Source organism: Pseudopodoces humilis, chromosome 9 (genome assembly GCF_049639895.1).
Source record: "Pseudopodoces humilis isolate 2021_Gansu_Grassland_sample_001 chromosome 9, ASM4963989v1, whole genome shotgun sequence".
Lineage (NCBI taxonomy): Eukaryota > Metazoa > Chordata > Aves > Passeriformes > Paridae > Pseudopodoces > Pseudopodoces humilis.
The window spans coordinates 23104344-23126109 of record NC_142208.1 but is presented as its reverse complement, the minus strand read 5'-3'; the positions used below and the strand labels follow the sequence as shown (position 1 = coordinate 23126109).

The window sequence follows — 21766 nt, the reverse complement described above, 5'->3', positions numbered from 1 at the left end:
GACTGGAAGGATGGAGACCCCTTTCCCTGAGGGGTGGTCCCTGGGCTACACAGCCCTCCTGGGGTCAAAGTGTTCTCCCTGGACCTGACAGCCCCATGGTCTAAGGCTGCCTCCCCTTCTGCTCATGGATAACCCAGCTCAATTCTGCCTCAGCAGCCCTTGTCCTTCTCCAGCTTCTCCAAATCCCTTGCAAGCCAATAATTTCTGCTGCTTATCTCCATGTGCACCCTCGGCTTCCAGGATGTTCAGGTTCCCCTTGGATAACCAAAGCATTTCCATGCTCAGGACTCTGAGCTGTGTTCCAGGCAGAGAACAAGAGACAGAACAGCAGCCAACTCCCACATGCCCTACTGTTTGATGCATATGGAAAATCTGACAGCAATCCTTTCCTGACTCCACACCTGAAGAAAGAGCTCAACCCAAGGTTCAGAGCTCAAGGATTGCTCCTTTCTCTGGGAACAGCCAATCCCAGCTCAGCCACATGGCCAGCTGGATGCCAGGACAGAAGATGGTATGGGAGGATGGTGGCCAGCAACTCCCTGCCCTGAGAGCCAGATGTGCTGCTCCAACAGTGTGATGATCTGCACTGCATGTTCTCTACCTCCACTGAAACCAGGGAAATGGGCCAGCACAGGAGGAGCTCCTGGTAAGCCACAGGAGAAAGTCCCAACAGTCACAGTGCAGAGAGGAAAAAGACAGATACCAAGGGCAAAGAGAAGGGATTTATTTATTACACTTCAAATTTCAAAGCACCAAGACATGCCAAAAGACATTAATTTCCCTCAGGTGTCCAGTATAAAGGCTCAGCTGACAAATGTCACTGCTGGGGTCTGGGTCACCCCAGCAAAGCCCCAGCCCTGCTGGTGCCCAGCAGCCATAGGAAATGTGCAAACCCACCTGTTTTGTGCCTGCCCTAGCAGCAAACATGCAGCTTTGTCACTGTACGTGACAGGGCCAGATCCCCCACAAGGGAGCAAGAGCCCCAGGGTCCTGGCACAGAAATGCCCACCATGGCACCTCTGCCAGGAGCAACCACTGCAATACCTGTAACAGAGCACTCAATGTCTCTGGGAAAATCATCTCACAATACAAAATAGTCGAGGTTTCCTGAGAAATAAAATTCACTCCCATGGAACTGGTGGGACCAGTACATGCACATGTATACACAAACACACACACACACTTTCCCTGATCAAAGACCAGACGGCTCCATGGCTTCCACACAAAGAAAAAGGGAAAAAGCTTTGCTTTGGCACAATTAGAACTTAACCGTCTCTTTGTGTTTCTGTATCCATGCCTCCTACAGACAGACACACAGCCCTGCAGGATTACATTCAGTGCCATTACATTCAAACCCTTCCTGAGCACAGCTCCCCAAGCTGCAAGTTCCGCTCTTCTCCTGCACTGAAAAGGAGCTCTTGGGGCAGACCAGGGCTCTCAGTAAATCTGGAGGATCCTCACAACATAAGGTTGGGAGCAGTCACAGCAGCCTGGCCCTGTGCAATGGGACCCATCAAAGGACACATCAGCTCAGACTGAAGGACACAGCAGCAGCATAGGTTAACCCATCAAGACTCCTGCAGTAGCAGCTGCCAGCAGAAGTGAGGAGGAAGGCCTGTCACAGAACCAAGCTAGACCTCTGCTACCTTCATTCACAGCTCAGAACAGAAATTTCGAAGTCTCAGTGCTCAGATACAGAGGAAGATGCATTCCACTTCCCTTGTTCCCAACCACTGTCAGGGGCTGGATCACAAGGTTCTGCAGCCCAGTCTTCCAAAGCTGGGGACAGCAGGGCCAGGTAGCTGCTGGGCAATGAGCCCTTTTGGAAACCACACCAAGACAGCATTTCCAGTGTGGTTCCAGCCCACAGCCTCTCCTGAGGAAGCCACAGAGCTCTGCCCAGCAGCCAGCCTCACACTTGCAAGGGAGCCCCGGAGTTTGCTGGGATATGTTCCTCAGCCTGCAGGCACCACAGAGCCTTTCCACCACTGGGGAAATCAGATCCTTCAAAACAGCAGAACAACAGCAAGCCCAGGGTGACAACCAGGCATCACCAGTCCCGTTCGGAGGGCTCCCGGTAAGGCAGCCCCAGCTGAATGAAGACATCTCTCTCGGTGGGAGTGGGCAGAGTATGGCCAGATGACACCTTGGCACCCCCAGGGCCTCGCACCACGGCCGAGCTGAGCGCGTGCTCTGACAGGCTCATGCCCTTGGTCTTGGCCAGGGCACGCATGGAGCGGTTGAAGTGAGCCGAGCCTGTGAAGTAGAGCAGGGCACAGGCAAACTCCCGGTACGGCACCACAATGATGTCGAGCCTGCGGTGCCGCTGCGCTGGCCCCGGCAGGCGGCACACGCCCAGGTACTTCTGCTGATCACCATTGTCCTCCTGACTCACCAGGTCATCTGTAAGGAAGCCTGGGGAGAGAGAACAGGCCAAGAGGAGCTGAATGGTAGACAGACACCTCCATGCTGAACTCCCCACTGCCCAGAGAGCAGCAGAGATGTCTCATAACAAGCTGTGGGACCCCAGGGATAACATGCTGAGCTGCAGCAATACTCCCTCCCTTAACACTACAGCTAAGCCAGGTGCAGGGGCAGTAATTTTAAGGACTAACAAGATGTCCCATCCTTGGGAGAAGTGATCACCTATCCTTCAATGAATGCCATCCACCTCATTGCCCCTTTGCCTTGGCCATTCTAAGAGCAGCTTCCCCATCCTCTTACCACTCCTGCGGAGGCTGTTGAGCAGCTTGCTGAACACCCCACGGTGAGACTGCCCATCTGGGTGAGTGACCAGCACATCCACATCCCCACAGGTGGCCTTCCCCCGACGGTAGGAGCCACAGGCAACACACACAAGTCCAGGCTTCAGGGCCAGGGCAGCTTGTCTGACCTTCAAGAAAGAGGGATGAGGAGTCAGAGACCAGCCTCTTCATGCCCTTCCCATCAGAGCAGCAAAGGATCTCGTGCCTGCCTTGAGGTCTGTCCTGCATCTCCAAAGTCTCCCATACACTTGGCAGGCATGGCACACTGTCCCACAAAGAAGGCTGGCCTGCTGTCAGGGGAGGAGTGAGCCAGAGTGGCCTCCACCCAGTCCTGCAAACACCCTGCACAATGCCACACCATACAGTGATTGACCATCATCTCCTGGAAGCACTGGGTTGGGACAAGCAGGAAGATGAAGGAGCAAAGCTTTCAGAGCCTTCAGTTTCTGAGACTGCAAGAGGTAAGAGGTTTTTCAGCTGACAAGCACAAGGCTCACCAGCTCTGCCCACAAAGGGAATCAGCTCAACAGGTGATGGTCACAGGCCATGTTTCAAAAACAGGGATGAGCTCATGAAGTCTCCCCAGCAGGACTCAACATAGCAGAGAATATGTGAGTGTCCCTTAGAGTTCACTCCTGGAAGGAGCTCTGCCTCTGCAGGAGATCTGGGCTTCCTGACCCAGAAAAAGCACAATTGTCCCAGAACTTTAGACCAAAGGGATGCCAACATGCTGCTGCCAGCAAACACATAATCAGAATTTCCCCTATTACAGTCTTCTCCAGGCTGGACCCCAGGTCCTGTTTTGTGCAGACAGTGCTAACCCTGATGGCTTCATCCATTACATGTTTAAGAAAGGCTCCCAAGTCCCTGACAGGCCTAACATATTCTTGGTCTGATTGTGCCAATCACCCTGCTGGCAGCAAATAATGAGGGGCTCAGCAATTCCCAGTGATGGGGCCATCACAGAGGCTGGGGTTCAGCAAGGCAGTGTCTGTGCCCACAGCCCCTTGTCACTCTTGGGGATCATCCTTCATTAGCAAGAGATAAACCCATTAACCTTTGCCCCAAAGGTGCTCCAAGAAGCCACAAGCCTTTCTCATGCGGAGCAAGCCCTCCTCTGGTGTTTTTTCCCCCTCTCTGGCTTTAAATGAAGATTTCTAGAAAAACTTCCAGCCCCACCCGAGAGCCTAAAAGCTCCTCAGATCTCACTGTGACAGGCAGCACAGACAGTGACTAATCCCTCATTCTCTCTCCTGGGCCTGGATCAGAGGTGTGTTCGTGTGCATGGAGGGAAGCACAGTAATCCCATCAAGATAACAATAGACCCACTCCCAAGAGCCAGCTCCTCAGCCCAGCCTGCCTGGGAAAGGGACCACTCACCACCAAAATGGCTAATCCGGCACACAGGACTGACACCCCAGCAGGAGCCTGGCAGGAGGGTATTCTTCATGGCCAGGCCCTGTGGCCGAGTGACAGGGTCACACTTGCTGCTGCTTCCATGGTGATTGGAGAGCACAGGGGTAGCAATGACAGTATGTCCCCCAGGCTCTCTGCTCACATTAGGGTACACTGGCTTAGTACCCCATAGTCAGGGAGTGCCACAGCATACTACAGCAAGCAGCACTCCTTTGCAGCCTGGATCCCCTTTGCTTCCACCAAGGATATATCCACCCTCTGTTCTCTAACTGACAACTAGATCATAAGGTGCTCACAGCTTCCTTTGAAGCTGGAGCACCAGGGACACCTCAGCTGAAAACAGACATTCCAGACATGATGAGAGGCAAGAAAGCAGAGCTGGAAACCTGCTTATCCCACCATGCCATATGCAGCCTTCTTCAAAAGCAGTGTGTAGAACTGACCCCTGTGAAGTATCCTCTTCCTTGCCCGGCACTCAGACTCAACTTTCTTATGGGGCAAGGTAGGGGCCTTGTGTGCTCATGCCCAAAAAGGGTCCCTCAAGCACTGACTCCACTCAGAGGAGAGGCTGAAGAGCTCAGCTATAACACGAGGGCCATTTTCACAGCATGTACCTTCCTGTCATGTCCCAGCAGGTACTGTACTCTGAGGGCCTGGGGCCAAGGTACTCACCATCTGCTCTATTTCTGCAGCTTCCTCCCGAGGCATGCGCTCCAGGAAATCCGTGTAGTGCTTCAGCCCCACAGCCTGCTGGCTGGTCAGAGTGGCCTTGGTGCGGATGTCATCCAGTGTCCGGAAACCCTAGTGCAGACCATGTGCTGATATTCAGACATCTCCCAAGACTTTGCTCTTCGCATATGTTCCGTCAAGATTTGGGGAGATTGTATTTAGCCTGTTTCCAGTTCAGGCCAAGTCACAGCTTCTGAGATCACATGTAGAGAACACTTTAGTGCCTGGTTCCTAAAACTATCCATGCACACCTCCAATCTCCACCCAATCTCCTCTAACAGGAGGCTACTGCTCTTAAGGCATGGTGTCCCTACACCCTGAAGGAAACCATGTAATGCAGGTAAAGGAACAACACCCACAACATCCCAGTGAGGGAACGCAGACAACATGAACACAAACGTGTTTTTAAGACAGTCAAAAATCCAGTCACACAGGACTGGATCAAACAATCAAACACTACAGGAAACCAGGCTTCATTAGCTTGTGCTCAGGAGACAAACTGCTTTTAAAGAAGGAATCCACCCAGTGAGCTGGGCTGTTCCTGTTGGCACAATTATTTCAACCTCAGTTTTATAACCTCCAGAGAAGATGGATGGCTGCTCTGACAGCTACAGGCAAACAGCCAGCAATTGCATCAGGAGTTTCCATGGACAAGATGCCCTGATTCAAGCCTGGCTTCTTAGCAACATCATTGCCATGACTAGTGTGTCATGAGCTCCAAGAAGTGATGCTAGAGTAGAGGCAGCGTGTCCTCCATTCCCCCTCTCCACATCTTTGTCCTTTACCTGCCTCACCACAATCGAAGTCTCAGCTGGGTGCTGAGACCTAATGGGATAAAACCTCATAGCTCCTCCCCAAAAAAAGATTTAAATCTTACCTGTAGATATCAGCAATTAAAAACTACTTGTGAAAGTAATTCTCCTACATTCAGCAGCAGTCTTCAAACCATAACCTGAGAGCCTCTTGTGTAAGGAACTGAACTTACCTGCTGGTACCACATCTGAGCTGTCTTGACCCCTGCTCCCCAGATGTTGGAAAATAACTCCAGCACAGGGACACTCTCACTGATGTGATCCAGTTTGCGCAGGTGCCCACTCTCCAAGATCTCCAGGATCTTCTCTGCCATCCGCTTCCCAATCCCAGGGATTTTACAGGCTTCCTAGAAAGAAACCAGAGCTGCTACTGGAAAAGCAAAGATCACCGACAGAGCAGCTGGGGAGCTGCTACTGACTCGGAGCCTGGTTAGTCATTTGATGAGTAAAGGGGAAGTGGCAGGACTAGTTCTGCCTGATGGTCTCCTCTCTAGCTCAGGCTTACCTTGGTTGATCAACTCAAGTGGAAAAGGACAAGCCTGCAAAATGGGACTGAAACATGAACACGCTGGACTGCCACAGCCCCTAAGGCTCATATCCAGTCAGTTTTACATGTTACCACTATCGGTGGCCAGACACTGTTGATGAAGGGCAAGGTGAAAATGTCCCTGCATTGTGTCTAGGGAAGGCATTTATCTTTTAAGTGTTCAGATCTGGCCCTAAAAGGCTCAGATTCCATTTTTCTGCTGTTCTGCAAACACTGTGTATGGTCAATAAATCTCAATTTCCACTTGCTGTACAACTTCCATGGAAGGTCTATCTCCCTGCTCCACCCCCCTGGGGAGCTGTTTTACCTGGTAGGAGGTGACTGGTTTGTGGTAGCTTTTGAGTGCATTGATTGCTTTGGAGTAGCCCAGAGCTCTCCACTTGTCCCCCTGGACAGAGTAAGCCTTTGCCAGCACTTCCAGCTTCTCTGTGATGCACTGGTTGTGATTTTCCTTCTTGGTGTTGGAAGACTGGGCACAAACCCACTTGCTGGGAGGCTGGGCCACTGTGTCCTTGATCTCCTCTGATGATTTCACAGGGTAGCGGCCAGAAATCAATGCTTCCAGGTCTCCCTGGGTGACACCAGCATCTTCTCCTTCACTGTCTTCATCATTAGAGTATTTCTTCAGGGAAAGATCAGAAAGCAGCCATGTGAGAATAAGTGCATGCCTCATAAGTCCCCTTGGCACAAGCTATTCCTGAGATTAGGAAGCCAGAGCACTAACCACCCTCCCTCTCGGGCATGCCACACTCCAATTGCCACCTCTAGAAATGGCTGGTTATATGCACACCACAGTTCCTCACACTTCAAGCAACACATGCACATCTCACACAGCACAGGAGACTAAACTGCTGTCTACGTGTGATTCAAGCACATAGCCCCCTCCTACAGCCAAGCCAGTAACTGAGGTAAGACACTGAGTAAGTGTGCAACTGCTGCCAGCAGCAAGGTATGACAATGCCAAAATCCCTGGCTGGCAGAGATCTTGACTCCCTACTCCCACTGGGAAACTTTTAGCTCATCTGGTGGCAGCGCAGGCACATCTCTCACATTCAGACTCAGCAACTTCTACCCCATGATGCAGATGACAGCAGACAGGCACTAAACTTTGTTTTCAGTTTACAGACACAAAATCTTAACAGAGTAGTAAATTAAAACCCCCTCATTTTCCCCATGGCTATCTGCAAAAGAAAAGGGGGAGGAAGGAATGACACAAAGGACTCCACATTCCTCAGTGACAGAAGAAAGAACCAATGTATGCATTTGCTGATACCCTCAGCATTAGGATGCCTCTGTGTAGACTTAAGAAACAATGAGCCTCAGCTTCAGGTAATGAACAAAAGGGGATAGAAGTGGAAAGCCGCACAGAGGCTTTGTAGACTGCTTTGCTCACTGGGGTCCCCATCTCCCCTGACGTATAAACACAGGAGTCTATGAAGATCCAAGAGCTTCTGTGTTGTGGAAGAAACTCTGAGTGATTCAGGGTTGTTTGGGATCAGTCCAGCAATTACATGCAGCACACCATGTTCTGAGTTTCTGCAGTGTCAGCCTAAGTCAGAGCCACATCCTTACAACCTCTGGTTCTGCTGGCTGAGGAGGCAGGAGGTCTGGAGACACAGATGAGATCTGTTTTGCAGTCTTGTTTTATTACTCTGGAAACCGGGCGAGATTGAGGATTTCATAGACTTAATCAGTTTAATTTGCCTTGAAATGCAACTCCCTTGAGATGCTGCTCTCTCTAAGGGCAGCAAAGCCTCAGAGGGCTCAGATAAGTCAGTAAGCCCCTTAAAAGCATATAAAGGAGCACACTATCCAATCACAATGCAGAGAACACTGGAGCTGGAAGCAATTCCCATCCTCTTGGCCAGCAGTGTCACAGAGGTGAAACAGCCCTTAAACCTCTGACTCTCTACACTTTGTCAGCAAAACTGATGGACTCTTTACAACCAAATGTGCAAAACCAACTAGTAGCAATAGGCTACTTGAGAGGGAGGGAGGCAGCCTGGGATGACAGCTCTGGGTTCACAGAGAGTAACTGGCACTGCTTACAGAGGCTGCCTTGCAGAGACCTACTGCACCTAGATGCCAGTCAAAAAGTGATTGCTAGTCTGACTGGTAACAGGCTTTCCTCACAGGAGTTTAAATCCAAAGGCAGAACTCCCAGATCAGTCTTTGTTTAGTAATAAACACTGGCACACCCATCATGTCCAAGAGAAAAAACATCCACCCAAGCTAGAAAAGACTCTGCGCTTGAAAGATACTTCTAAACTAAGTTTCAGCTTTATTGTTGTAGCTGGGTCTCAAGTGGTTGATATTGTCTTTAAAGCATATCCCACTCCTCCCCAAGTTGCACAGACCTAAGCCTGGGACAAGAGATTTTACTGAAATATCTACAACTGTGGCTTTTGTGCCCTCAGTGAGCTGCCAGGTAGAGAGTAATTGCAAGGTTTGGGCAACAAAATTTTGGACTGTGTAGCAAAACAGATGCCAGCAATACGAGGCAGCTGCTGGGGATGTTTATGGTAACTTTGCTACAGAGAGATCTGAATGACACCAATGCCCAAGAAGAATTCAGCAAATTTGAGCAAAAATACACAGAAAGGAAGAAAAGGTAACAGCAGGCCAGAGAAGTTGACTCACAGCAGAAGCTACTAATAACCCAACACAGATATTTTAAGAACACCTCCACAATCCTTCTGGTAGCAACCTGATCCACATGAATATCACCACAGTGAGCCTTGGCCTGAGAGTACCAGGACTACTTCAGCTGGAAATGTTCTGATGGGAACAAAAATTTAGGGGTGTTGTTTCTATTCTTAACACCTAAAAAGGACAAAGAGAAGCAGTAACCATGTCCACAGCCTGAGTCTGGATCACTGAAACATCCAAACACCTTCTATTCACTGAGAAAATCTCACATTGTATCCCTTAGGATACATCCTAGGGATGCTCTTAGCCAGGAAAAGCAGCATGCAGGATCTGTTCACAAGGAGATGGATCTGTGCAGAAAAGCCTCACCTCAGCCAGTTGCTGCTGTCCAAGGGTGCCCAAGCCTTGCTGTGAGGAATCCTCCACCTGTGATTCAGTATTCAGTTTCACTGCTCCCTCCTCTGCTGGGGGCTGAATTTTTTCTCTGTCCAGGATCTGTTGCTGTTCTTTTTGGAATTCTTCCTCCTCTAGGTATCTGCCATGGATCAGATGTCTCAGTACAGGAGAAGGAGGACTTCTCAGCCCCCAGAAGTTTCACCAAGAAATCCTTTTGCATGTCTTGGGATGGACCAAATAACCCATATGAATTGTACTCTCTCAGATCGCAAATTAATTACTCTGGTTTTAGTTCAGCTCCCCAGTTAACATCTACCTTGCTGACCTGCAACTTCCATTCCTACCTACCTCACTCTTAGACTCTCCTTCCAAAACTTTGCCAAAACATTTTGATCCTAACCCATGAATGCTGCTCCATTTTTAATTTCTTCTTGTTCCTAGTTGCCAGTTTCTCTCTACCTTTCATCTGCAGTAAGTAAGAAACAGTACTTGATCCTCAGTATTTTTAAGAGATATCTTGTTATCACAGATAGATCAGAAGAGGTGCCTTTAGCACCTGCAGCAAGTGACAGGACTTCTGGTAGTACTTCTGGGCCCTATTACACGTTTTGCTACCTCAGAGAACATGGAGTCATGCTCACAGGAGCTGCAAGGAGTTGCAGTCCAAGAATTTGAGCAGAGGTCAAATTTTAGTGCTGTTCAGTTTAGGATGGAGGAAAGGCGGTGTGGCATTTACATACCTGTGAGGGATAAAGATGCCATAGCCAGCAGTACTCAGCAGTTTCTGGTCTCTAATGCAAGCACTAAGCCAGGATGCCTTCACCAGCTGCAGCCCTGGGCGCAGCTTGGTTAATCTGAGGAGCCGAAAGGCGCGATCACAGTCCATGTCCTCAGCCACAATGACGTGTGTCACCTCCGAGGAGAGCTGGCTGTGTACAACACCCCCATTCTGGACAATCTGCCTGTGGAAGATCTCAGCCCTGGCCTGGCCAATGCCGGCTTGCAGCACGTAGGCAATGACTGGTTTCAGCCACTCTGCTGAGGAAAGCATAGGGGCAGGGACACAGTGACAAAGTACCTCAGCCCAGAAGGGCTACATCTCTCGCACAGGACTTGATGGCACCAGCCCTGGCAGGCAGTCTTTGGGGGGCTCCAGCTGGACACACCAAACCAAGGTGGCCATAACCTCTACAGAAAACACACTTAGGGGCAGAAAAAGCCTTTGGGGAACAGCAATTGCAGTTAACACGCTGGGTATAAGTATTATATCCCACATTACAGGGACACAGGACTTACCCTCAGGTATCTCTGTTCCCTCCTCTTTCAGGATCTTTGTAGGGATGCTTTTCCCTGAGTCATCCCTCACCTTCTTCCTCTTGGGAAAGGCTTTTACAATCCCTTGTGGCTCCATAGGCCTGGTGGGAAGGTTAACAGCAATTCCTAAATACAAATAAAAAAGAGCAAGGTTGTTTAAATCTTACCTAATCACAACTCAAGATTCACTAACGTTGCTCACTGTCTTTGCTGTTCTGAAGTTTTCTATTGTTGCCTTCAAAAAATGCTAAGCCTGAGGGAGGCAACCAGAAGAACTGCAGCCCACAAGGTCAGAAAAACCAAAGTCAGAAAGTCAATTAAGTGAACCCTGCCTTAATGTCTTAGAAACCTCTACAGCTGAGTTCTTGCAATGGAAAGCATTCAACTACTTTAACATTTTGCAGCTCTTATATGCTCAGCCTAAAGAAGCAACTTTATTTTGCAGGTATTTCTTAAGCACATTCCCAAGAGGAAAACACTTCTCCTGCCAGGGCTGAAATCCAGTCACCTATGAGATAAAACACTGATTCACACAGCCACAAGAGGAAAACTCCCTACTTGGCTTTATCTGAAAATAGCAAATTACTAAATATTAACTAGCCAAGTTCAATACGCATACAACTGTAGCTTTACCATGACAAGCCTTGCAAATGCAAACTTTGGAGCTTGAACTATCAGGATACAAGGAAGCTCAGTTTTCTGTAGCACTCACAAGCCCTGAATTGCTTTATAACCCAAAAGCCCCTTCTATGTGGCTGCAGCACTAAGGAAACACCAACCTAGTTTCCTCTCTGTGCAGTACTCTGTGTTTCTCTTTAAAGTTCTGACACACAGTCCAACACAAACCTACCTTACCAAACCTGGAAAAGCTGAAAATGTTCCCATCTGGCCATGGCTTCCTGCTATGGTCACTTTGTCATCTGAGTACTAAACATAATCCTCTGAAGACCAACCCAGAGCTTGACTCAAGCCCTTGCTTCTGTGAGAGAGAGTTCAGCTCAATAGGAACAGAAACCCTGCTACATTTCTAAAACTCACCTTGGCTGAAACGTATCGGTTTTCAGGTCGTTTTGACCAAAAGAAAAAAAAAAAAAAAAGCCCTCTGGAAACAGTAATCCTTTCTATTAGATAAAGAAAAAACCCGCACTAAAAGCCCGCCAAGGTTATGGGTGCCCAAGTACGTTCCAGGGCTCGGAAGTGTGTTTCTGCAGGCTGTATTTTAACTCCTATAAACCACAACCCACGCGCCGGGCACCAAACCTGCCTTGCCAGCCTCCTCAGGCCGCGAAGGTTTCAAGGCCACCAACCTGGGGCTGGCAACACTCACAACCTCAGGGGCAAGAACAACCCCCGCCCGGAGCTCGCGGCTGTGCCCGGGGGAGCCGAGAGAAGGCGGGCGCCGAGGGGGGCGCAGCCGGAGAGGGGAAGGGCCCCGAACGAGCGCGGGGCTGAGGCCGCGCCCGGGCAGGGCCGCGCTCAGCTCGGCCGGGCCGGAAGCGCTTCCGAGCGGCGGGCGGAAGGTTCCGCGTTGCCGCGGTGACGGCGCGGCCGCCATGGCGGTGCCGAGCTGGCTGGAGCGGCTGCGGGCGGCTGGCAAGACGGCGCTGGTGCAGGACGGTAACCGCTGGGCGAGGGTCGGGACAGCCCCCGCCTGCTCCCGCCGCGGAGTGTGGGGTGGCCCTGCAGGGAGAGGGCGCGGAGGGGAGCGCTCCTGGGCACAGCCCCGCACCTCGGGCAGGGCCCCGGGGGAGGACACAAGGCCATCAACGCGGGCTGTGGGACGGGCTCCCGGACAATGGGATATGGCCCCAGCAGTGGGACAGAGCCCTACACCCAGGAGTAGGTGTATCCCGTTGCTTCTCACCATCTGCCTTGCCTCTAGGGAAGCGGAAGATCCACTACTTGTTCGAGGATGGGAAGGAGATGGCCGAAGAGTACGACATTAAGACGGGCCAGTTAATAAGTAAGTGGTGCTGTCAGCTGGCCCCCAGCAGACGTGGTTCGGGGCAGGACAGCAGGACAGTAGGTCTGTACCCTCAGCGCTGGGGTGTTGAGAGGGACCACCTGGTCAGGAACAAATCATCCCAGCCTATTCTGGGAGACAGGTATGTCTGTCTCGGAATTTTGCAGGGACAGAAGTAGGGTTCAACTTGCAGCCAGGGTTCTCTTAACTTTCATGGCATAGCATACCTTGCTTTAGCCCAGGATCTCCCCCAGACGTCGATCTGTCACAACAGACTTGGACGGACTAGATCATATTGCCATCATAGTTGCCAGGCACCGATTCTGTACCACATGAAGGGCTGAAATGTGCTTTTTGGTGGCTTCTGCTACCGCAAACAAGGTGTTATTTATGGCTCCTGTCCAAAACCACATCAGCTGCAGCACAGCACCTGTTGCAACCCCACTATGGCTTCAGCACCAAGTAGCAAAAAAGAGAGGCATTCAGCACAGAATTTCTGACCTAGGAACTGGCCAACTAGCAGGTCAACTCACACCAAAGTTGAAATTACTGCAATTAAGATACATGTATTCATATCATCTCAGTGTGCTGGGCAGCTTTGACAGTCAATTGCCGGAGTTCTTACAGAGCAGAAGAATGAAAACCCTTCTTCTCTCTTCCCCAGGTAGAAAATGGCGAGAGAAGAACACCCTTGGGGGCACCGGCAAGTGGCAGGTGGAAGTGGGAGAGCCAACCTCACCGCTCCTGGGAGCACTGGAGTCAGAGCATATAACAGAGAGCAGCTCAAATGTATGTAAGGGTCTGCAGGTATCACTGCACCTAAAACTACCTTGTCTTGTGCTTACAGCAGTTGGTAGAGTGCAAATCACCAAGAGACAGCTTTAATGCACCCAGCACTCTGCTACAAATCACCCCAAAACTCCAGGGCTGAGTAGAAAGAAGGTACAGCTTAGGTTCTTTAGGAGTTTTCAAGAGATTTGTAGTTTCCTTAAGTAAAGAAACTGTACTGTTGTGCTGGCCAACTACTATCCTGTCTTGAAAGAGCAGGGTTACAGGAAGGCCAGTGCCAGGACAAGTCAGGGGAAAGAAAAACAGGTGATAGAAATGAAAGGCACAGGAAGCACATAGCAGGCTGCTCCCTAATAGGGCACAGCTTATTTCATCTTCACACCCCTAGATCTAGCTGAGGGCAGAGCTGTTTTAGTCTCTCACCTGCTTTTCTATAGACCTGAAACACAAGCACAGCTCTGCACTGCAAATTGGGTCAGAGCTAGGACTGAATCCAGCAGGTTCCTAGAGCAGGCAGAGCTCAGTATTTGGTTGCCTGTGAGGAAGAGGCCCCTGTAACCCTGTACTGCAAGGCTTCCTCACTGAACACTTCCAGCCTCCTGGAAGCAGTGCCCAGGGTAAAGGCAGAGCAGCCCTAGCTGTAGGAAAGTGGTGCTCTACAGCTTGAGTTACTCCCTAATGCTGTAGTATGAAGCTACTCCCATGTGGAGTCTCACAAGGTAGTAAGGAAGGAAACAGGGAGGAGACAGCTGGAGGGACCTTGCTAAAGGTACTTGTTTGCTGTAGCCTATCTTCATGAGGAAGGATACCCTGAGCAGCTTCCAGTGGCGGATCCGTAACCTTCCCTACCCCAAAGAGGTCTACAGTGTCTCCGTGGAAGAGGGGCAGCGCTGCTGTGTCATCCGGACCACCAACAAGAAGTCAGTAAGGACAGCACTGCCAGTGCTGACAGTCCCTTGGGGTGGGCTGGCACAGAGGGCAGGCTATGATTGCACAGGGGACTGTCTCCTCTTCTGTCCCTAGTGTGCAAAGGCTGAGGGGCCTCACCTTGCAGCATGTCTCCTGCTGCCCAGTTTCCACTCCCAACTTCCTCAGACATGTTTACAAGTAGGGCCTCTCAAGCTCTGCACTGGCCCTTGCAAACTCATCTTGGCTCCAGTAGGGCGGTGCTTGCCCTGTTCTTGCCCTGTCAGATGTCACTTTCTCAGAAAAATAAAGTAAGAGCCTTGCAGACCTTTTGAGGCTAGAACATTCCGTTTTCTCCATCTGATTTAGTCACTGCATCATGGAATGCTGCAGGATTCAACATGGACAGCAAAGTTGTGGGTACCCAGACAGACTCCCTGCATAAACACGTCCTATAGTCACAATGCCAGTGATATGATCTGGAGATAGCAAGCAAAAAAGACAGACTGAATCTGGGAAGGAAGCACCATGGTGTTCTGCCAAGACAGATTTGAGATTGGAGGAAGAAAATGGAAAATGCTTTTAAAGCTACCTCTTGTAGTGTGTCAATACATGGCATCTCACATGGAATGAAACACACGCTATGTGTTTCCCAGAGCATCTACAGCCTCAGATAAGTCAAGATGAGGCTGTAGTATTGGGAAGTGAGTGCACGGAACGAGCCGTGGGAGCACAAGGGAAGGTGATGGAAGTGGCTGTAGGTGGTGCTGTCGGCACAGAACTGCGGCCTCTCGGCTGCCGAGGGCTTCGTCATGCGGCACCCGCGAGTCTCCCGGCAAAGAGCTGCTGGAACTCTGCACATCAGCGTACCTGGGGGGCTCAAAACCAGAAGGCTGGGAAGAGGGAAGTTAACGCATAGAAACAGGAAGAAATTACAGCTCTAATACAGAAAGATGTTGGCCTAAATGCACAGAGGGATTCACACAACAGTGGTGCTTTAGGAGGGAGACCTATGTAGCAAAAGATGAATGAGATTCCCATCAGCCACAAGTGGATATGCATGGAGTTAGGACAGTAATGGAGTACTTGATCCTAAATCCAGCCACATACTGTCACAGACGGGCTTATTTACTCCCAGTCCTAGTGATAGTGGTGTGTATGTGTTCCTTGCCTGTGTATGTGGGAATTTCCTGCACAGGTGCCATAAAGTTATAATGTAGCATTGAGGCTTTACTTACCCCTACCTGAGGTCAGGCTTTTTTGTACCGCTCTCAGGGGGGTCTTCTATGAGCAGCTGACACTTGTTCTCTCACAGACTAGTGTCAGAGGACCCAACAGTAACTCATGGCCTGTGTCCGACAGTTAAGGACTTTTAGAATTAAAGCTGAAAGCCACCTTACTGAGGACAAGAATGACGTTACTGTCAGCAGGGACAGGGACAGACACCAGCACTAGCACACTTAGTACAGGCTCCAGGATATCTTAGATCATTTCTCCTGGGTCTCAGCCAGGGCAAGGCACCACTCAGCAACTAATTCCAAGATAGCAACAACAGTGTGGAATCCACAGAGAGAACACATCACTACGGGAGAGAAAGGAAACCTCGGAGCCTCTCCAGCCCTTGGAAGTCAGCCACGCTGCTCCTGAGCAACAGAGCTGTGCTGACCGCCAGCCAGAGGCACAAGTAACAGCATGGGCTGCCAAGTCACTACTGAGTAGCTCAGCTCTAAATTCTCAGCATACCAGTAGCAGTTTCCCCTACGGGCTGACAAAAAGTGGGTTTCCAGTAGGAAAATAATAGAGGTGATTTCACACACACACTGGATTTCGGGCCAGGACTCAGACTCAGAGTGTAATACTGCCCTTGGCCATGGGGTGAGAGGAGAGGGCAGAGAATCAGCCTGCATTGGCTATGATAACCACCCATCAACTATGTCCCCAGGCCAGACAGGAGCTCTTCACTTCCACCAGTCACTCTGTTCCCTCTGGCCACGCAAGGGCTGCTCAAGTGGGATTTGCTTAAAACCTCTTGCTGTAAAATAAATCCATTAAACTGAACTCTGAAAACAAACCTAGAAAGCCACCTCCCCAAACGCCTAACCTGATTCAATTATTGTAGTGAGAGGCAGTGGTAATGTTAGGAGGAGGAGGGGTTGGCAAGGCAGATCTGGTTTCCTTTGATCTTGTCACAGATTTTAGTTTGAGGCCAGCCAAAGCCATTCTTCTCCCCTTCTCCTTAGTCCTGGGGCAGCAGAATGCTGCTGTTTCATTGATGACTCCCAAGGCCCTTTGAAACAGTGGTTTTTTTCTGTGTACTCCTTTTTTTTTGTCTAATCGGTAAGAAGTTAACACTTCCTTAACATGTCTTTGTGTTCATCTAATCTCTGCTGTTTAACCTTTGACATCTCCCTTATTATCCATGTCTGCCACCTTTTCCAAATACCGACAGCAGTGACAACACAGAACGGTTTGAGCCCTGCGGTAACAAGCCGTGTACATTCCTCCCACTGCACCGGGAAAGCCATTTGCCTTTTGTAGCTGTTTTCACCGTGACTTGGAAAATAAACCGCAGTTTGGGCAGAGGTAGCTAGAGAGGCCAAGCCTCACACAGAGCCAGCTGAATTGAGAAGCACCAATCAGGGTAGCAGCCACTGCCTATTCCCACTCTGCTCCAGACACCTCAGTACCAGCTACAGGCCAATTCCTTGGAGAGGATTGCCCACAAGAGTGCTGGAAGAGACTAAAAATCCAGCCATGCTTCTGGGTGAGCACAGGACCACATGCCAGTGTACTTGGTGCAGCCCCAGAGAGAGGCAGTAGATGCAGGACAAGCCATACCAAGCACAGATTATCTCAGGCAAACACAGACACAGGTCTATAGAGTTCTGGCTCCAGAGTCTTAGGAAATCTCTTAGCTAGCAAAAACATCTAACATCTCTGTCCTCTGCTTGGATGTGAGAGGTTTTTGGAAGACTGGGCTAGAAACCAGGGAAGGGATGACTAGGAGGAGCTGTATGTGCAGAGGAGCACCACAGCCACCATGGGGGCTGCATGGAGATGCTACAGAGCAGAGGCTTAGGTGATTGTGGGCAGTTACATCTGGAGGTCTGTGCCCAGGGATATGCCTGAGCACCACCGTGCAACAAAGCAAGAAATTTAGAAGACAGGTTTAGGAAGGATTGCAACACAAAATGATGCATCACAGAGGAAGGTATGGCACAAGAGCTTTGATCACTATTTTAACAAAAACTAAAGGAAGCTGCTACTTAGAGGGAATGAGAGGCCATGAGCAGGGAAAAAGACAAGGAACACCTTGGTAGGGCTGAGTAGTTGATCTTTAATCGTAATTGGCACTATACATACAGGCAGGCTGGAGGGACCAAGCCTGCTGTCACCAAAGCTCTTCAGGACTTTGCCAGATCTGGTTTCCAGTTTGGAGGTTTGTTTCTAGTGCTCCTGCTAACCTGAGGGCACTGGCACTCACACAACATGGCACAAGGGCCTCCTGCCAACCCTGAGAGTTCTGTTGTCCTCATCTACACTGTGTAGACCAGCAGTCTGTGTCTCAGCACTCCTAGTGGCAGAATAGAAACCCCACCTTCCTTATTTCTGTCTCTTCTCTCATTTGTAGGTACTATAAAAAGTTCTCTATTCCTGATCTGGACAGATACCACCTCCCCTTGGATGCAGCTGCCCTGAGCTTCACCCATGCCAACAACACCCTGATCATCACGGTGAGGTTTTAACCACGCAGAAGAGCACTCTGCCCTTCTCTTTATGTCCACAAAGAAGCTAAAGTTCTTACATGTGGGGAAATGAGGCAGAGCTGAGGGTCACCCATGCAGCCCCTTCTCTGTCACACAGTCAGTGGGAGTTTCAGATTACGCTGGGCATGCTGACACTAGCCAAGAGATCCCAGGTGGCAGGAGGGGCCCTGCTTGCTGCTCAAGGTGACATGCAGGTGGAAGAGTGTCATGCCCTATTTTCCATGTATTCTCTCCCTCAGGCCTCAGCAAGCCTCCACTCAGTGATACTAAATTTCTCTTGTTTCAGAGCATAAGAGCCCAAGGACTTGCTGCACTTTGAAGTCTCACAGTCTTAAAAAATAATAATAAAAATAATCATCTGCTGCTTTGTGTCAGAGAGGGAACACTTCCACACACATGGTGGAAGCAAGAGAGCAGCAACATGGGCACACACTCCTTGTGGCAAGGAGCAGACAGATGCTTTTGAGCAACAGGTGCTTGTATTACTCAGTGCAGAAGTCAGCTACACAGAGGGCACGCCCTCTTTGAGAAACCTGGCAGCAAAGCTGGACTGCACATGCAGAGGAAATGGGCCAGGAGGAATACCTTGTGTCCTCATGAGCTTCTGTTTGCTACTGGCCAAACCTTGCAAAAAGCACCTTCATCCACCACGAAGCTGCAGCTGGGTTAAAGGCCTCTGAGGGGAAGACAGAGGAACTGCAACTGTTACTTCTCTCTGCATTAAAAAAAAAAAAAACCCAAACATATATATATATAGACACTTGTGAGCAAGTTAGTGAACACAGCAAGGATCTGCTTGCCAGGATATTCCGGAGGGGTTGAGGGGGCCAGGATTCCACACCTAACAGGAAAGTTTTACTTGCACTGTAAAAGGCACTCCAGAACTTGGCTAATGTCTCTAGTTTGATGGCACCACCTCTCTAAATGGGCTTCAGAGGCAACTGGTAATGGCAAGGCCTCCCTTGGCAGGAGGGCCCTTGCTGGGCTGGCAGCAACAGACCCCAGCTGGTCTGCTTGGAGCAGAGGCTGAACAGGAGTTCAGAAGTCTTAAGGGCATTTCTCTCTGTCCTACAGTACCAGAAGCCGAAGGAGATCCTGGCTGCAGAAGAGAAGCTGCAGAAGGAGCTGAAGAAGATAAAGGCAGCTAACAGTGGGGATGGAGATTGTAAGACCCAGTAGGCAGTGGCTGCTAAGAGGTTGAGGTGAGGGGCAGCTCTCTGTCACAGCCTAATGGTGTTTATTTTGCCTTATCTAATAAAAATGAGTTCTGTTGTTAATATAGCCATTTGGAGGAATCTCTGTAAGGCCAGGAAGATGGCAGTGTAGTTGACCTGTCTGCTGCCTGGCCTGCTGATTTATGCAGACATTTCATAAAACCATAGAATGGTTTGTGTTGGAAAGATAACACAAGATCATCTAGTTCTAACCTCCCTGTCATGGGCAGGGACACCTTCCACTAGACCAGACTGCTCAAAGCCCCATCCAGCCTGGCCTGGAACACTTTCAGGAAGAGAATGATCCTGCTATGAATTGTGGGAAGCTGTAGTATGCACACCCATAGGGAAGCACACCCATCTACAATCAGCAGCCCTGTCCCCATCCTCCATGAGCAACATGACACCTTGAGAATTCCCCATCTGCCACCATTGCTCAAGGCAGTAATGTCTGGAAAACAAGAAAACAAGAACTCCCTCCTCACACCCGTTACTTGCCTGGGATGTGTTTGGAAGCAGCTCCCTCCTGTGCAGTTATGCAGCTCCTCCATGCAGTCACCAGGATGCTCTGGTGACTTTGGTATCTGCAAACAGCACCAATGCTTTTACCTGAGGGGGCACAGCCTATGAAACAGGATAAAGAGGAAGACATGCAGCTGCTTCCTTAGTGCCAGCCACCCACAACGTGACAGGGCTGTGCAGAGCGCAGGAACCAACATGCAGCTGCCTCCATTTGCATGGCACAGAGGGGAAGCAGTGGCTGGGCCACTGTCTGGCTAAGGAGCAGCAGCTGCCCATCCTTCTGTGAAGGCACAAACATCGCCTGTTGCAAACCCCACTGTACAGGGGCAACCCCAACAGTGCTGCTTTACCAACTCCTCTCCAACAGCCATCCCCCTGCTTAGATTTCTGAATCTTGTTCCATCCCAGTTCATACCTGAACAGTTGCTACCAAAGTCTACCTTCAAGGGAGCTGCTCATGGGCTCCTAGCATAGCTCCCCTGATGAGGCTGCTTTCAAACCATGAACATTTCTTAGAGTCTGGGGCTCCAGCAAACATATTCCTCCAATTCTTGTGCATCACAAGGAAAGAGCAGCCTCTTAACAGTGGTAATTAATATACTAACAAAGCACCATGCTGAGTGGTTCACCCTAGAAGTGCTCTCAGTTTGTGATAAAAACCTCTCCTTTACCTATCCAGGATACCCAAATTCAACCAAGTAGGGTTCCCACACTTCCTTCCCCAAGGAGGGCCAGACCTCAGACAGCACTGTATTCACTCACAGCACGTTATCCACATCCATTCAGACAGCACAGAGCATGCTGAAAGCTATGGTTGTTAAGAGGCCCATGTCAGGTTTAGAAGGATAACACAAAAAGGAGCAGAGCTCACTTGGAAGTTCCTACAGGATCCCAGAAAATCACATCCAGGTGTTCATACTACTCTGGGTTGCTGCTGCATTATGCAGGCACCAAATGAGTCACAGGTCCTACATTTTGAATTCTTGTTTGAAAATGTGACAGGAGATCCAAACTCCTAGGAACCACCCTCAATGCAGCAGTGTCACAGGGTCTAGCCAGAAAGAGAGATCTATTAGACATGGATACAGCATCTGAAAATAGGCCCAACCTCCCCCACGCACCCAGGCTCTGCAATCAGCAGGTAACATCACAACCCCTTCAGAACTTGAAACAAAACATACAATCTCTCTTGTTTCCTTTCAGTTTTATTTAGCAAAACACGACCATTTCAGCCCTGCCAAGTGCACAGCCTGACCTGACAGCCAGCTTGGGGAGGCACACTGAAAGCAGGGCTGGCTCTGCCTTTTAGCTCAATTGTTGCTCTTGGCTGTGAAGGACAACACAAGCAGCTGTCAGGACAGCAAATTAAAGAGAAAGGTGGGCCTCACTCCAGCCACCTTTTCCTTCACCAAATCAGTCCAGCCCACATGCAGCCTAGTCTTGCTTCACATGCTTATAGCTTGGCTGATCTCAAACAGACCAGCACACAGCTGATGGAGCATCCTGGCTCAACTTGCCCCTCAAATGATGTATCCACAGGAGAAAAAAAAAAAGGAAGAAAGATAAAAAGAAAAAAAGGAACACAGTTAATAAAACAATTCCTGACTTGCACAAAATAAAAAAAGTAAAGGACAATTGGCCTATTATTTTCACTAACAGGCAGGTAAGGTTGAGAAAGTTTGGCCCTTTGTGCACTCTTCATTGTAGCTTTCTGGCAGGCAAAAAAGTCCCTTCAGAAGCCTTGTGGGCCTTTCTCACCTCTCCTGCCCTGCAATTCCCTGAGCCAAGTGTCAGCTCTGCTGAGCTGGGGTCACCAGAAGCAGCTGTGGTGCCCTTCACGAGGCAGTGAAGTCCAGGACGTGCAGGGCTGATGCCAGGGCAGCGTACAGGTGGGTGGTACTGAAACGGAGGCAGTACACTGGGCTGCTGGTGGGTGAAGACAGGTGAAAGCTCTGCAAAAAACAGGACAATCAATCT

At 49.9% G+C, this 21766-nt stretch overlaps 3 protein-coding genes across 9 annotated transcripts in view; 1 reads left to right on the top strand and 2 right to left on the bottom strand.

The window, feature by feature from the left end:
* Positions 1-702: 702 nt before the first annotated feature.
* POLL (DNA polymerase lambda) lies at positions 703-21666 on the bottom strand. 7 transcript variants are annotated; one of them, XM_088059505.1, is made up of 9 exons: positions 21548-21666; positions 10611-10754; positions 10055-10352; positions 9288-9453; positions 6577-6891; positions 5896-6069; positions 4854-4982; positions 2725-2893; positions 703-2415 (listed from the first exon to the last, which is right to left on the bottom strand). In XM_088059505.1, the coding sequence occupies exons 2-9, from the start codon at positions 10723-10725 to the stop codon at positions 2051-2053; spliced, it is 1731 nt and encodes a 576-aa protein (XP_087915631.1). In that variant the 5' UTR covers positions 10726-10754; positions 21548-21666; the 3' UTR covers positions 703-2050. The 7 variants fall into 7 exon arrangements, with proteins under 7 accessions (XP_087915631.1, XP_087915629.1, XP_087915628.1 ...); XM_088059503.1 differs by lacking the exon at positions 21548-21666 and adding an exon at positions 18639-18827 and having other exon boundaries at positions 10055-10349; XM_088059502.1 differs by lacking the exon at positions 21548-21666 and adding an exon at positions 18639-18826.
* Positions 12127-19330, top strand: DPCD (deleted in primary ciliary dyskinesia homolog (mouse)). The gene is made up of 6 exons (XM_005520687.2): positions 12127-12245; positions 12511-12591; positions 13256-13380; positions 14167-14300; positions 17918-18020; positions 19128-19330. The coding sequence occupies exons 1-6, from the start codon at positions 12182-12184 to the stop codon at positions 19230-19232; spliced, it is 612 nt and encodes a 203-aa protein (XP_005520744.1). The 5' UTR covers positions 12127-12181; the 3' UTR covers positions 19233-19330.
* FBXW4 (F-box and WD repeat domain containing 4) overlaps positions 20977-21766 on the bottom strand; it is a 60496-nt gene continuing 59706 nt past the window's right edge. The window contains exon 9 of the mRNA XM_005520686.3: positions 20977-21741. Within this exon, the coding sequence (XP_005520743.1) occupies positions 21625-21741 (117 nt within the window). The 3' untranslated portion in view covers positions 20977-21624. The remainder of the gene's footprint in view (positions 21742-21766) is intronic.